Below are 17,238 nucleotides of genomic sequence, written 5' to 3' on the forward strand. Positions count from 1 at the left end.
AAATTATTTTATTCCCAAAAAAATTAAATTTTTTTTTATTTTTCAAAAAAAAAAACAATATGTTTTCCGACTTTTTTAATTTTCAAAAAACATAAAAATAATTTTCATCCAAATTTTTTTTCCAAAAAATATCCAATTTCAAAAAAATTAAATAATTATTGGAATAGTTCTGTAAAAACAAAATAAGATTAAGGAAACGGGAAATTTGAGAACATAAAAATAATAAGAAAGTTAAATAAATTGGGAAATTTAATTTTTTTACCTGTTTTTACATTGTAAAATAAAATTAAAATAACTTATAATATAATTTCTATTTTCATTTTTTTTTTGGAAAACAATTTGATAGCCAAAATTTGTTTTCGGAAAAACTAAACTTTTTACAAATTATTTTATTCCCAAAATAAATTCAAACAAATTCTTTTATTTTTCAAAAAAAAAAAAATTATTTAAAAAATTATGTTTTCCGACTTTTTAATTCTCAAAAAAAAATTATTTTCTTCAAAAAATTTTTTTTTTTCAAAAAAAATATCCAATTTTTTTAATTATTGGAATTGTTCTATAAAAAAAAAACAAAATAAGATTAAAGTGATGGGAATTTTGAAAACATGGAAAAAAATAATGAGAAATTAAAAAAAAATGGGAAATTTAATTTTTTTACCTGTTTTTAAATTATAAAAAAAACTTTTTATTTTTTTAGTTTTCCATTTCCAAAAAAAAAAATAATAAGAATCATTTTTGGAAATTAAAATAACTTATAAAATAATTTATATTTTATTTTGGGAAAAAAATTGGTAAAAAAAAATTGGAAAAAAAATTGGTTGAAAATTTAGAGAATAACAAGAAATTTTTTTTTTTTTTGAAATTTTAAAAAACATTTTTTTTTTTGAAAATTAAAAGATTTTTTTTGAAATTATTTTTTTTTGAAATTTAAATAAAAATATTATTTGTCAATGTTTTTCTTAATTTGGTATCTGAATTCCTGCTACTTTTTCTCTATGTTCAAAATTGAAATTTTCTTTGGTTAAGTTGATTTTTTATTTACTTTTGAAAATTATTATTTTTCAAAAAAAAAAAAATAATTAAAAAAAATAATTGGTTTAAAAAAACAAAAAAAAAGACAATATAATTTTAAAAAAATTTAAAAAATTGTTTTTGGAAATTATAAGACTTTTTTTGGAAATTAAGGGATTTTTTTTGGAATTAAAAAAAATAGAAATTTTAATAAAAATATTATTTGTCAATGTTATTCTTAATTTGGTATCTGAATTCCTCCTACTTTTTCTCTCTGCTCAAATTTGAAAATTTCTTTGGTTAAGTTGATTTTTTTTTTGAAAATTATTTTTATTTTTCAAAAAAATAATAATAATTAATTAAATTAATTGGTTGAAAAAATAAGATAGAATATTTTTTTATGTTGAAAAAATTTAAAAAAATATATTTTTTTAAATTAAAAAGAAAATTAAGTTCACATTTTCTTTTTAATTTAAAAAAAAAAATATTTTGTTAAATTTTTTCAACATCAAAAAATATTTTGTCTTATTTTAATGAATTTATTTTTTATTTTTTTCCAAATTTTTGTATCTGAATTCAAGAAATTTTTGCTTGATGTTCTCAAATTTCCCATTTAGTTGGTTATCTTTCTTATTTTTTTTGGTTTTTTAAGGTTTTTTGATTTTTTTTTTAAATAAAAAAAAATTATTTTTTCTTTTTTTTTCCAAATTTTTTGTTTGTTTTGACAAAATAAAAAAAAAAAATGCAAGAAAAATATTGTTTTTGGAAGTTACAAAAAAATGAAGTTTTTTTTAATTTTTTTGTTTTTTTTAGAAAATAAAAAAAATATTTTTTTTATTTTTTTCCTTATTCTTACTTATACTTACTTATTCGTACTTATCTTCCATGCTCTCAAATTTCCCATTTCTTTGGTTTCCCTAATTTTTGTTTTCCCTTTTGCGTTTAATTCACTTTCAGTCTTTTTCAAAAAAAAACCCTAAAATTTTTCAATTCCTTTTTGATCTTTTTCGTCGCCGTTTGCTTTGTAATATTTTGCGTACCTCTTGTTCAAAATCGTCATCCTCCTCTTGTTGCTGCACCAAATCCCCTTGACCTGGTGGAGAAGAACCATTCTGAGTCTCATTTTTGCCCTCTTCATCCTCCTCGTCCTCCTCGTCCTCCTCATCCTCAATGATTTCATGCCATTGTATGGTCTGACTTACATCTACAATTTCTAAATTTTTGTTATTTCTTTTGAACTTTTGGCTAGAGCTGCGGCTGCTACTGCTGTTGTTGGGAAGATTTTCCCTCAAGGTTCCCAAGGCCCTGGGGGGATCCATGACTTGTATTCCATCATAATTTAAAGGCCTCAAGAGATTGGGTGTTACCCCATGGTGGGGTTCATCTGCTTGCCCACCCTCCTCCTCTGGCTCATTCAAATCCTGTTGCTCCTGCTCCTCCATCACCTCCTCCTCCTCCACCTCCTCCTAGCTGGTGGATGAGGGAGTCTGTACGCCATTGGCTTTGCCGGGAAAATGACACATACAGGCTGGATTTGGCGAGTGCCCTGGGTTCTCATCCAACTTCTTGGTCAGTTTCTTCCAGTAGTCTATCTGGGCATTGAGCAGCTCTATCTTTAGCTTCCGCTCCTCTATGCCCAGCATAAAGTAATCGTTTTGGGCATTTTTCTGACTGCCACTGGTGGGGGTGGAGGTTTGTCGGGGCTGGTGATGATGTGACTGATGCTGCTGATGGCCATAATTCTTGCCAGGTGGGGTAAAGGGTGAACCCCCGGCTGCAGCTGCCGCCGCCGCCAGGCCATTGATGTTCAGCAACAGCTGTTGCGTGGAGGAATGGTGCGTAAGGTGGTTATGCAGGTTGGGGGCTTGCAGGTGATTTGTTGCCGTTGAGGCAGGGCCATTGGTCGCCGTTCCAGAGGCAATGCCTCCTCGTGTGAGATTGGGCAGGCGTGGGGAGTTGGTTTCCATGGAATTGACGGGATTCAAACCCAGGCCACTCAGCAGCAGCTGTTGTTCGGCTTGGCGTAGATTCAAGGTTTGGGCGGCATTATTTGTGCCACCATTTGTTGTGTGCGGGGTTATGCTGAGCGAGGCATTTGTTGTGCTGTTGTTGTTGTTGTTCCCACTACTGCTATTATTGTTGTTGTTGTTATTGTTATTCAGGGAATTGGCCAAGGCCTTCATATTGGCCATGCTGCCTATACTGCCCACCCTTATGCCGCCAATATTTTGTATGGTAATCTCCGGCTGCTGGGCCAAGGGGGTGCCACCATTTGTCTGGGGGGAATTTGAATTCTGTGACATTTGTTGTTGTTGCTGTTTTGAGTTTTGTTGATTTTGTGACTGCTGCTGTTGTTGTTGTTGCTGCTGCTGTTGTTGTTGTTGCCTCAAATCGGTGGCAAACAACTCCTCATCCTCCTCCTCCAGACACACCTCGGGAATATCCTTGGGACTAATGCAATCATCATCGTCATCCTCGTCCATGGCCTCGCCATTGTTCGAGTGCTCATTGTCGCTGATATCTTCCGATTTAATTACAATGACATCGTGATCCATGCCATCGTAATTGAGAGCCGGATGCTGAAATGGTAAAAACTGAGAGGCATGAGTATCGATTTGTAATGGAGAAGGATAAAGGAGAGAGAGAGAGAGAGAGAGAGAGAGAGAGAAAAAGAGAAAAATGATGAAGAGCCCAAGAGGGATTTTTATTTTCAAATTGAGCTCCCCCAAATTCTCACCCCTTTTTGGAGAGAGAGAGAACATGGGAGAAGAGAGAGAGAGCTTTTTTGGGTGTTATAAAATCAAAATATCTATAAACAACGGTAATTTTCAGAGAGAAACAGCGAAGAGCTTAATGTGATGTTTTCTTTGAGAGCAAAACTCCAGGGCTGGGAATTTGGAATTTCTATAAAAAATCATAATGGCTAATGGGCAAATTAAAAAGTTTAGAAACTTCTAAATATGGACAAAATTTTCCAGGGTTGGAAATTTGAAATTCGCAAAAATTTCCAGGGTTGGAAATTTGAAATGCTCAAAAACTTTCAAACAATTTAAAATCGAAAAAAATGTAAAAAAATGGTAATACTAAAAATTTTAGGGTTGATAATTTGACATACTCAAATATTTCCAGGGTTGGAATTTAGGTATAACAAATTTTGAAAGAAAATAAAATCGAAAAAAATTAAAAAATCGTAAAATTCAAACTAGAAGGGATTTTTAAATGTTAATCTCAAAAAATCCAGGGCTGGAAATTATGAATTCTCATGAAAACAAATAATATTTAATGAAGAAAAGCCCATATGCAACGGTAATTTACAGAGAGAAAGAGCGAAGAGCTTAATGTGATGTTTTCTTTCATAGCAAAATTCCAGGGCTGGGAATTCGGAATTTCTATGAAAAATCATAATGGCTAATGGGCAAATTAAAAAGTTTAGAAAGTATAAATATGGACAAAATTTACCAGGGTTGGAAATTTGAAATGCTCAAAATTTTCGAACAAAATAATATCGAAAAAAATTAAAAAAATGGTAATACTAAAAATTTTAGTGTTGAAAATTTGAAATACTCAAATATTTCCAGGGTTGGAAACTTGGTATAACGAAACATTTTCGAAGAACATAAAATCGAAAAAATTAACAAAAATTGTAAAATTCAAACTAGTGGGGATTTTTAAATGTTAATCTCAAAAAAATCCAGGGTTGGGAATTGTTAATTCTCATAAAAACTAATAATATTTAATGAAGAAAAGCCCATATGCCACGGTAATTTACAGAGAGAAAGAGAGAAGAGCTTAATGTGATGTTTTCTTTGAGAGCAAAATTCCAGGGCTGGGAATTTGGAATTTAATAAAGAATCATAATGGCTAATAGGCAAATGAAAAAATTTAGAAACTATAAATATGGACATAATTTTCCAGGGTTGGAAATTTGAAATACGCAAAAATTTCCAGGGTTGGAAATTTCGTATAACAAAAAAAAATTTCAAAGAAAATAAAATCGAAAAAATTAAAAAAAAATCGTAAAATCAAAAAATATAAGGGTTGAAAATTTGAAATATCCAAACATTTCCAGGGTTGGAATTTTGGTATAACAAAAAAATTTTTGAAGAAAATAAAATCGAAAAAAACTAAAATTGAAAACTGTATTGATTTTTAAACGCTTACAGAATGGAACTTTTGAATGCCAAAAAATTTCCAGGGTTGGAAATTAAAAAAAAATTTCAAAGAAAATAAAAAGGAAAGATATTTAAAAAAAAAATCAAAAATTGTAGGAACTTATTAAATGCTAATGTTAATCTCAAAAAATGCAGGGTTGGAAATTGTGAGTTCGTATAAAAACTAATAATATTAAATTAAGAAATCACCAGATTGGAAACTTATAAACATGGCAAATTAACGAAAATTTGCAGTTATGGAATTTTTTGGAGGTTAAATTGCTATTTAATCACTAACAAAAAACTCCAGGGTTGGGAGTTTCGACTTTCTATAAAAAGTACTAACTTTTAATGAATAAATGAAAACTGTTATAAACCTATAAATATATGGAAAATTTGTGAAAATATACAGGATTTTTTTGGAGTGCCGGAAAAATCCAGGGCTGGAAATTTCGAGAAAAAAAAATTTCAAAGAAAATAAAAAAATAAATTAAAAAAACATTAAATTAAAAATAGCTGGTATTTTTTCTAAAAAAAAAACCAGGATTGGGAACTAATCTCAAAAAATCCAGGGTTGGGATCTGTGAATTCTCATGAAAAATAATACAATTTTATGAAGGAATCAACCAGAGTAGAAACTTATAAATATGGCAAATATACAAAAAATATACAGGAATGGGAATTTTTAGTTCCAGGGTTGGAAATGTTGTATAAGAAGAAACATTTGCAAAGCAAATAAATTGGGAAAAATGTGAAAAAAATCGCAAAATACAAAAAAGGTAGAGATTTTTAAGTTAAATAGCTTTTTAATCTCTGACAACAAAATCCAGGGTTGGGAATTTTGAATTTTTTAAAAACAAAACTCACAATGTTAAATGGGAAAATTAAGACAGAAACCTATAAATATGGAAATATACGAAAATTTGCAGAAATTGGAACTTTAAATTTATCCAGGGTTGGAAAGTTTGTATAGTAAAAAATAAAAAACCCAACGAAAAAATGGAAAATAATCGTAAAATAAGATGTAGTAAGGATTTTTTGAAGTTAAATTGTATTTTAATATCTAAAAAAAATCCAGGGTTGGAAATTTGTAAAAAAAAGTTAAAAAATTCATTCGGCAAATATTGAAAAATGAGCTCAGAGTAAAGCCATTGAAATTCCAAAAATTTCAAGAACGCTTCACCGGGAATGGACCGGGAATACTACACAGCAACATTCGGGCAGCGTGTGACGGCTGCATTGGCTGTTTGAAGGTCATAATTCGTGCCAAAGGTGACGGTGGCCACCAAATCGAACAAATCGAAACATATTCTTAATATTGGTGCTATTTCCGAAATTTTTTTGATTTCATTCAATAAAATTTAAAAAAAAATTAAAAATTATGGCGTTGGACTTTATTGCAGTTTTTTCTTAAAATCACCCTGTATTGACCTCCCCCAAAGGCAATTGTGTGAAGAAGTGTTGAATGAGTACCTCATTTTTTTCTGTTATCAAAAAAAAATCCACTTGACGCTTGCTGACGCTTTGAGGGGGGCAGGGGTTGGCCATTTTAAAGCCAGTTTGTTGTTATCTTACTTCCAAAAAAGAAGAAGAGAATTGATTACACATACACTTTTATTTAACCATAGTTACGCTTTTTTTTCCAAAATACTTTAATTTTTTTTTTAATTTTCTCAAAAAAAAAAATATAAAAATTCCCAACCCTGGCTTTTTGAAAAATTTCACAATGTGTTGTTTTATTTTAAAAAAATGTTTTTTTTTTTTTTTTGGTAAAATATTCAAAAATCATTTTTTCGCAAATCATTTTAAACCCCCTTTACCAAATTAAACCCCCCAAAACTGAATTTCGAAACCATTTTGGGCGAGTTACCAAAAAAGTATTTTTTCCAAGTAAAAAAATTTAAAAATAAAAAAAAAAACTGGCAAAAAAGTACCCATTCCGTAGCCCCCCCCCCACCCTGCCTACACCCCTGTTCCCTATCCCCTGGCCGGCCTGTTATCATTTTCGCTCTTCTTTTCTCTTTCACCAAAAAAAAAAAAACGAAATTAAAAAACACTTACCTTTGAATCATCAAAATCATCCTCATACTTTTGTCGGCCACTGCTGCCCCCACCATTGCTATAGCCATTCGGTGACATTTGCTCCGATATGTATTGGGCCACCGACTCCTGCTGCGATATGGTGTTGAGCAGATCCATAAAGGTGCGATTACCCTTACCCTCGCCGCACAGATCCTTTTTCAGCAGCAGTTTCATGTTTTTATACAGCTGACGCAATTGCTTCGACGAACGCTGATGATAGACGCGAGCATTGAATTCCTTGGCGATTTGACGCCATACCTCGTCCTTTTTGCGATTCGATTCGGCATCGGTGCGTTTGTTTTCGATGATGTCCTTGTACTGGGCGGCATAGCCCAAGACCATGTTACGCTCCCGCTGTGTGTAACGGGGAGTTTTTTCCATTTTCATTCGGCTGGGATGCGGCGACGGCGACGACGTTTTGAAGCTGTGGCGAGGGGGAGAAAAAAAAACACGAAACACGAATTTTTAAATTTTTTTCACAATTTTTTATTTTTTTTTTTAATTTTTTTCTATTATTTAATTTTTTTTATTATTTTTAATTTTTTCTATTTTTTTTAATTTTTCTTTGAAGCGTCGAAAAAAAAATCCAAGCTGATCGCATCAAAGCCTAAATTGAACTAAACTCCCATTTACCCCATGCTCTTGTTGGGAGGTTGAGCATTGTGTGTTTTTTTGTTCAAAAAGGGGCTGTGTTTTACACACACACACACACACCCAGTCTTAGAGGTGGCAATAACACCAACAACAACAGTAAACACGAATAAGTTGTGCTCGGCACTTGAAACTTAACTCGTTCTTTCATTTCCCTCTCTTTGCTCTTAACGGCTGTGTGCTCCAATTTAATGCAGTAATGTATGTGAGTGAATGGCAGTGGGGGAGTATGTGACACACACACAGAGAGAACAACACAGAGAAAGAGAGCTCAATCAACGGTGATACTCTTTAACCAGTAACAAAACAAAACATATGGCTTGTGTTACACCTTAGCCTATGAACGTGCCATAAAAAAGAAATAACAATAACAACAAAAACAATGCGGCCAGGAATGTAAACAAAAGAGCAGGCACACACACAAAAGGGGGAGACAGTCCAGGCTCATTGAGAAGTTGGGGTGTTGGAGAACACATGTAATTGAATGGCTGGCCAGGCTGGCTGTGCGTGTGTGTGTACTACCTATGGATCTATGTGGGGGTTAGATAAAAAACGCGCTTTGCTTTTGTTGGTGTTGTTGTTGTTTTGAGGGGGGTTTTGTTTCATTTTTTTCATAACTCTGGCCTCTTGTGTTGCTCTTGCCATAGAGTTGTTGGTGTTGCTGGTTGGTGGTGGTCGTTCTCTTTGGCTTTATTCTGGCTCTGGTTTAAATCAGTCACACGGCGATATCTGTTTGTTTTTCTTTTTTCTTTTTTTCTTGGAGCCCTAAATAGTTTGGCTTGTTATTGTTGTTGTTGTAAATATGGTAAAAGGTAAACAAAACCAGCAACAAAATATGATTAGAATGATGATAGCTAGGAATCGGGGATTGATAAGCAATGAAAATGAATGGATGACAGGCTGGCTGACAGGTGAGGTGGAAATGGAAATGGTAAAGAGAGGGAGAGGGGGGGGGAGAGAGTGCCAAAGAGGAAGTCTAGTACCCGGTTCAAAAGTACTCTCTTTGGACTTGAATGGAAGATAATGATAATAACAACAGACACAAGCAGACACAGACATGACATGACTAATTGGGCTTTTGCAAAATCGTTTTTATCAACAGTTATCTCAAATAACGGCAATGGCCCGCCCGTTCTTAGATATTGGCCTTTTGAACTGGCCAAAAAATGTTGACATATCCCAGTATGGAGAGATAACTACGTTAAGGCCGAGGAAGTTGTCAGGCGATTACTCAGATATTAACCTCACCAAAAGTAAAAAGAAAATTAAACCGGGTAATCGGTTACAGAAAAAAAAAAAAAATACAGAAAAAAATACAAAAAAAAAAAACAATTTTTTTGCGAAATTTTGAAACAGTGGAATTTTTGAAAATAATTAAATTATGAATATTGTTGGATATATTTGGTTTAAAATATAGTCGGTAACCGGTTACTTTTGAACCGGTTACCCGAACGACTAAAAACGGAAAAATTCAAAAAAATTTAAGGAAATATGTTATTATTCGATTGATGTTAATGTCTGCAGTTGGAGTAGTGGGTACCGGTTACTTACCTACTGGTTACTCGATTAAACCCTTGAAAATTATAATGATTTCAGACTGGAATAATAACCAATTTGTGTTGTTGCTTCGAGTATTGTTTAATTTCGGTATTTTAAAATATACTCAGTAACCGGTTATTTTTGGACCGGGTACTCAATCGAATAAAAATGAAAAATTTAAAAAAAAAATTGGTATCTTTGAAAATATGTAGAATATGAATATTGATTTGAGAAATTTTAAAATTTACTCGGTAACCGGATACTTTTGAACCGGGTACTCGTTCTAATAAAAATGGAAAATTTTCAAAAATTAAAGGCGAAAATAGTATTATTGGATTGATGTTAATGTCTATGATTGGAGTAGTTGGTAACCGATTACTCATGCACTGGTTACTCGATTAAACCATTGAAAATTATAACAACTTCAGACTGGAGCAATACCCAATTTGTGTTGTTGCTTCGAGTATTGTTTAATTTCGGTATTTTAAAATATACTCGATAACCGGTTACTCTTGAACCGGGTACCAAACCGTATAAAAATGGAAAATTTCCAAAAAAAATATTGAAATCATTGAAAATAAGTAGAATATGAATATTGAATTGAGAATTTTTAAAATGTACTTCGTAAGCGGATAGTTTTGAACCGGTTACTCGATCGTTTAGAAACGGAAAATGGCCTAAAATTAAATCTAGAACTGAACTAGTAGTTCTAGAACTAGTTTAATTTGATTGATGTTAACGTCTGTAGTTGCTGAAGTAATGGGTTACGGTTGCTCACGTAATGGGTACTCGATTAAAACAATGAAAATCATAACAACTTCAGACCGGAATATTAACTAATTTGAGTTGTTACTTCGAGTAATGTTTAATTTCGTATTTTAAAATATAATCGGTAACCGGTTATTTTTTAACCGGGTGCTCGATCGAATAAAAATGGAAAATGTTCAAAAAAAATATTGAAATCTTTAAAAATAAGTAGAATATGAATTTTGATTTGAGAATTTTTAAAATATACTCGGTAAACGGTTACTTTTGAACCGGTTACTCGATGCACTGGATACTCGATTAAACCATTAAAACTTACCACAACTTAAGGCTGAAATAATACATAATTTGAGTGTTTGCTTTGGGTTTTTTTTAAACATACTCGGTAACCGGTTATTTTTAATCGGGTACTCGAACGATTAAAAATGGAAATTTTTCGAAAAAAATAAGTATAAACATTATTATTCATTTGATGTAAATATCTGAAGTTGGTGCAGTGGGTAACCGGTTACTCATGTACTGGGTACTCGATTAAACCATTGAAAATTACAACAACTTCAGACTGGAGTGATACCGAATTTGAGTGGTTTCTTTGAGTATTGTTTAATTTCAGTATTTTAAAATATACTCGGTAACCGGTTACCTTTGAACCGGTTATTCGATCGATTAGAAACGGAAGTTGTCCTAAAATTAAATCTAGAACTGAACTAGTAGTTCTAGAACTAGTTTTATTTGATTGATGTTAACGTTTGCAGTTGCAGTAGTTGGTAACCGGTTACTCATGTAATGGGTACTCGATTAAACCATTGAAAATTACAACAACTTCAGACCGGAATAATACCCAATTTGAGTTGTTGCTTCGAGAATTGTTTAGTTTTGGTATTTTTAAAAATTAACTAGATAACCGGTTACACTTGAACCCGGTACTAAATCGAATAAAAACGGAAAATTTTCGAAAAAAATATTGAAATCTTTGAAAGTAAGTAGATTACGAATATTGATTTGGGAATTTAAAAATATACTCGGTAACCGGTTACATTCGAACCGAATTCTCGATCGATTAAAAACGGGAATTTTCCAAAATTAAAGCAAGAACAAGTGTTATTAGATTGATGTTAATATCTATGCTTCGAGTAATTGGTAACCGGTTACTCATTCACTGGCCACTCGATTAAACAATTGAAAATTACAATTACTTGAGGCAGAAATAATACCTAATTTGACTGGTTGCTTCGAGTATTGTTTAATTTCGGTATTTTAAAAATATATTCGGTAACCAGTTATTTTTTATCCGGGTACTCGATAGAATAAAAATGGAAAATTTTCGAAAAAATATTGAAATATTTGAAAATAAGTAGAATATGAATATTGATTTGGGAATTTTGAAATATATACTCGGTAACCGGTTACATTAGAACCGGTTACTCGATCGTTTAGAAACGGAAATTGTCCTAAAATTAAATCAAGAACTCCCTTGCACTTGTAGAACTTGTTTTATCTGATTGATGTTAACGTCTGCAGTTGCAGTAGTTGGTAACCGGTTACTCATGTACTGTATACTCGACTAAACCATTGAGAATTACAACAACTTCAAACTGGAATAATACCAGATATGAGTGTTTTCTTCGAGTATTGTTTAATTTCGGTATTTTAAAATATACTCGGTAACCGGTTATTTTTTAACCGGGTACTCGATCGTTTAAAATGGAAAATATTCGAAAAAAAAATTAAGTATAAACATAAAATTCTAACAAATTGTGGCAGAAATAATAGCTGATTTGAGTGGCTGTTCCGAATATTGTTTGATTTGGGTAGTTCAAAATATACTCCTGTAACCGGTTACTTTTGAACCGGGTACCCGATCGTTTGAAAAGGGAAATTTTTTGAAAAATTAAAGCTAGAACTGGTATTATTAGATTTTTGTAAATATCTGTAGTTGAAGTAGTTGGTAACCGGTTACTCATGTACTGGGTACTCGATTAAAACACTACAAATTTTAACAAATTGAGGCAAAAATAATAGCTGAATTGACTGGTTGCTGTGAGTATTGTTTAATTCGGGTAGCTTAAAAAATACTAGGTAACCGGTTACTTTTGAACCGGGTACCCGATCGTTTAAAAACGGAAAATTTTCAAATTTTAAAGGTAAAACAATTACAGTATAATTAGGGTTGCTAAAAAAATAGTCTATAACCGGTTACTCTTGAACCGGGTATTCGATTAAAAATGGAAATGTTTCAAAAATTAAAGCTAGAACTAGTATTAATAGATTGATATTGATGTTGGAGTAGTTGGAAACCGGTTTTTGATGAACCGGGTACTCGAATGAAATCCGTAATTTTTCAAAAAAACCTAAAATTTCAAAAAATTCCTTTTAAAAAAAATTTAAATTTTTATAATTTTTTTCGAAACATTTTTCCTGGCTACTGCCCTGAAAAAAAAAATAATTTCTAAATTTTTATAATTTTTTTCGAATCATTTTCCCTGGCTACTGCCCTTAAAAAAAACTAACACCTATTTCTTTAATTCAACCACCCCATTCCAACACGCAATAGGCACTTGGGCCATAAAATACCAAACGCAGTCACAGTTTTGATATCTAATCTTTAACTAAAGATTAGAAGACTTCAGACCTGGAAAAAAAAATAATGGGCCCCGATGATAAACTGAAAGCAGCGAATAATTGAATACCCCCTCACACACACACACACGCACACACAAAAGCAAAGTTTAACTTACGTTTAACGTAAATTCTCGTAGACAAGTGCTGAGTGAAGTCGGGACAAAAAAGTGGAAGAAGAAGAAGCATTGCAAATATAGATAAGGTAGAAATCGAAAAGAAAATAGAATTCTGAAAACTATGTTAAAGATAGATTTAGAAATAAAGACCAGAACAAAAAAAAAAAAGAAAAATAAACGAAAGCCACAATAAAGATAAGACCAACTTACGCCCAGGGGGAATTATAGAGCGTTACACAGGGCTATGGCTACACCACTAAAGACACGTACTTTAGAAGCTATCTAACGAACTGCAGTCGCCCGCGATATTCTTGCAAGGGAGAAAAAACCCCAACTGAGAGTCTTTTGTAATCCACGACTTTGCCGACTGAGAAAAGAAAAGAAAAAAAAAAAAACAAACCGAAAATAATGCCTTACAACAAATACAACTGAAGCCATAGGCAGCAACACACACCAAGAGCAACAACAACAAAATATGGGGTTGTAGCCTAGTTTGTTAGTCAGTCCAAACACACCAGCCGTTTGAAGTCATCAACCTGACTCATACAAGAAGAAAATAAATACCCCACCAAGCAATAAAGCAAAGTTTAAATTTAGTATCCCTTGAAGAAGAAAAAAAAAACACACACACACAGAGAATGCACAGCTAAGCTTTACATGAGAGGGAGAGAGAGAAACCCCCCATATAAAGAGAAAAATTAGAAGAGCGCAATATTGTTGGCTGTGACAAAAATAAACCCAGCTCTCAATGAGTTTTAAAACACAACTCCGAATTGCATTCCCTTGGTTTTTTTATTTACCGTAATATTAAAGAGTAACAGAGAGCCAAGTTTCAAAGAGAGAGAGCAGAAGTAAGAAATTAAGAGATTAATTAACTGTATTGATGGAAACGTACAAACACCAGCAAAAAGCAATCAATTGCCGTTATATTTTTGGCCAAGGGATGGTTTTTCCCCCAGGCCAGACCGCAGCCACAACCAAAACCGAAACTAAGGCTTAATGGTTATTATATATGTGTGTGTATGTGAGGAGGTCGTGGGTGTGAGTGGGAAGTAGTTTTTAGTCAGTTGTTTACCAATCGAATGGCAGTTATTAATATTGATACTTTAGAGGATTGCCACATTTGTATAACTACACTAACCCGGAAAAGGAAAGAGAGAGAGAGACATATCTTTCAATTGGAATATAATAAAGAGCGAGAGAGAGGGAATGAGAAATAAATGATAAAATCATAAGATAAGATAAAGATGGAATTCGTTTCCTATAGAATACAATTAGGATATCGAGAAAAAAACCGATTACCAAAATAAAACCCGGTTACTCATGAACCGGGTACTCGATAGGAAAAACTGGAAATTTCGAAAAACAAACAATGGAACAATTCCTAGACTAGTGAAAATTAGTGAATAAAGATGGAACTCGTTTCCAATAGATTACAATTAGGATTTCGAAAAAGAAAAACCGATTACCAAAATAACAACCGGTTACTCATCACGAACCGGGTAACGGATTAGAAAAACTGGAAATTTCGAAAAACTAAACTAGGAACGATAACTAGATTAGTAAAGTTGTAGGTAACTGGTAACCGGTTACCCCGTAACGGGTACTCGGTTAAATAAAAACACAAATTTCGAGTTTTTTTAATAGTTTTTAAATAATTGTTTGTTTCGAGTATTGCTTGATTTGGGTAGTTTAGAATAGACGACAACCGGTTACTCTAGAACCGGATACTCGATTAAAAACACCAGGCATTCGGTTTAATAGCAGTTTTTGTTTTTCTTAATTAAAGGCAAATGTTGTATTATTAGATTCGTGTTAATGTGAGTAGTTGGTAACCGGTTGCTAATGAACCGGGTACTCGACTAAAGACGGTAATTCTTCAAAAATTAAGATAAACATAGTATTACTAAATTGGTCTTAATATGTGATTGATTTGGATAGTTCAAAATAGTTGGTAGCCGGTAACCGGTTACTCTAGAACCGGATACTCGACTAAAAACACCAGGCACTCGGTTTAAAGGCAGTTTTTGTTTTTCTTAATTAAAGGCAAATGTTGTATTATTAGATTCGTGTTAATGTGAGTAGTTGGTAACCGATTACTCGCGCAACGAGTACTCGATTAAAGAAAAAATAAATTTCGGGTACCGTACTAACATCGTCAAAAATAAACAGAATTTAAATATTGTTGGATTTGGGTAGCTCAAAAAAGTTGGTAACCGGTTGCTTATGAACCGGGTACTCGACTAAAGACGGTAATTCTTCAAAACTTAAGATAAACATAGTTTTACTAGATTGGTCGTAATATGTGTTTGATTTGGATAGTTCAAAATAGTTACTCATGTTACTCATAAACCGGGTACTCGATTAAAGACGGCAATTTTTCAATATATCTATAAACTATGCAAATATAATTTTTAATCGCTTGATATCTATTAGCAATAAAATTTATAATGTTTTTTTATTCCTAATTGTTGAATATCGGTTACTTGAAACCGGTTACTCGTTCCGAAAAGTTGAGAATTTTGTACAAACATGTTCCCATATGCATGTTTGGATGTGGAGAAAGCTACTCCATGTTAATCGGTCATAAAAATTTGCGATTAAATTGTAATAATAGGTTACTTTAATGTGGTTACTCGTTTAAAAATTGTCTAGAAATGCTAGAAAAATATTTTTAAAAATGGTTTTAAGTATAGCCCCATCATCCGTTGAAAGTTTTCATGTAAAAACTGGTTATTTGTAAACGGTTATGGTTATTCGAAACCGGTTACTCGTTTATTTGTGGCGTAAAAGTGTTAGAAAAATAATGTTTTACCTTGTTTTGTGTAATGGCACATAAACCATTTCAATTTCGCTCATGAAAACCGGTTATTTTCAACCGATTACGGTTATTCCAAACCGGTTACTCGGTTCAAAATAGTTGGAAATTCCTCAAAAATTGATAATTGTTGTAAAATATTGAAATATTAGCAAGTTCTAAGGTAATTAAATTATTATAAATGATTACCCGAATGTGGTTACTCGTTCAAAAATACCGTCAAAATGTTAAAAAAATATTTTTAAAAATGGTTTTGAGTATAGCACCATTATCTATTGAAAGTTTTCATGTAAAAACCGGTTATTAGAAAACGGTTGCGGTTATTCGAAACCGGTTACTCGGTTCAAAATAGTTGAAAATTCCCCAAAAATTAATAATTGATGTAAAATATAGAAATATTAGCAAGTTCTAAGGCAATTAAATTGTTTGAAATGATTACTCAAATGTGGTTACTCGTTCAATTATGGCGTAAAAATGTTAGAAAAATAATTTTGGGCCTTGTTTTGTGTAAAGCCACATAAACCATTAAAAGTTCGCTCATAAAAACCGGTTATTTGTAACCGGTTATGGTTATTCAAAACCGGTTACTCGGTTCAAAATAGTGAAAAATTCCTCAAAAATTGGTAATTGTTGTAAAATGTTGAAATATTAGCTAGTTCTAAGGTAATTAAATTGTTTGAAATGATTACTCAAATGTGGTTACTCGTTGAAAAATGCCTTAAAAATGTTAGAAAAATAATTTGGGGCCTTGTTTTGTGTAAAGCCACATAAACCATTTACGGTTCGCTCTTAAAAACCGGTTATTTGTAACCGGTTATGGTTATTCGAAACCGGTTACTCGGTTCAAAATAGTTGAAAATTCCCCAAAAATTAATAATTGATGTAAAATATAGAAATATTAGCAAGTTCTAAGGCGATTAAATTGTTTGAAATGATTACTCCAATGTGGTTACTCGTTCAAAAATGCCGTAAAAATGTTAGAAAAATAATTTTTGACCTTGTTTTGTGAAAAGCCACATAAACCATTTAAAGTTCGCTCATAAAAACCGGTTATTTGCAACCGGTTATGGTTATTTGTAACCGGTTACGGTTTTTTGAAACCGGCTACTCGGTTCAAAATAGTTGAAAATCCCTTAAAAATTGGAAGAAGATGCAAAATATTGCAATATTAGCAAGTTCTAAGGCAATTAAATTGTTTGAAATGATTACTCAAATGTGGTTACTCGTGTAATTGTGGCGTAAAAATGTTAGAAAAATATTTTTTTAAATTGTTTTGAGTAAAGCACCGTTATCCATTGAAAGTTTTCATATAAAAACCGGTTATTTGTAACCGGTTATGGTTATTCGAAACCGGTTACTCGGTTCAAAATAGCTAAAAATTCCCCAAAAATTAATAATTGTTGTAAAATATTGAAATATTAGCAAGATTTAATACAATTGATTACCCAAATGTGGTTATTTGTAATCGGTTATGGTTATTCGA

At 32.2% G+C, this 17,238-nt stretch overlaps 2 protein-coding genes across 4 annotated transcripts in view; both read right to left on the reverse strand.

Moving 5' to 3' along the window:
- Positions 1–1,945: 1,945 nt before the first annotated feature.
- The window catches only part of LOC101887339 (putative uncharacterized protein DDB_G0277255), a 47,770-nt gene continuing 32,477 nt past the window's right edge, over positions 1,946–17,238 (reverse strand). For 2 of the 3 annotated variants that reach the window (XM_059122489.1, XM_059122487.1), the window contains 2 exons: positions 7,224–7,668; positions 1,946–3,605 (listed from right to left, as the gene is read on the reverse strand). In XM_059122489.1, coding sequence (XP_058978472.1) covers positions 2,478–3,605; positions 7,224–7,631 — 1,536 coding nt within the window. In that variant the 5' untranslated portion in view covers positions 7,632–7,668 and the 3' untranslated portion in view covers positions 1,946–2,477. Of the gene's footprint in view, positions 3,606–7,223; positions 7,746–17,238 lie in introns of those variants that run through there. The other variant, XM_059122490.1, reaches the window with a different exon arrangement.
- On the reverse strand, positions 1,998–2,453 carry LOC131802359 (nucleoplasmin-like protein ANO39). Its single transcript, XM_059122543.1, has one exon. The coding sequence runs from the start codon at positions 2,451–2,453 to the stop codon at positions 1,998–2,000; it is 456 nt and encodes a 151-aa protein (XP_058978526.1).

This window comes from Musca domestica, unplaced genomic scaffold, assembly GCF_030504385.1.
Source record: "Musca domestica strain aabys unplaced genomic scaffold, Musca_domestica.polishedcontigs.V.1.1 20, whole genome shotgun sequence".
In the NCBI taxonomy this organism is placed as follows: Eukaryota; Metazoa; Arthropoda; class Insecta; order Diptera; family Muscidae; genus Musca; species Musca domestica.

Bases quoted from the DNA above. Each gene is read 5' to 3' on its own strand.
- LOC131802359 (XM_059122543.1), bottom strand. From the start codon at position 2,453: ATGGAGGAGCAGGAGCAACAGGATTTGAATGAGCCAGAGGAGGAGGGT.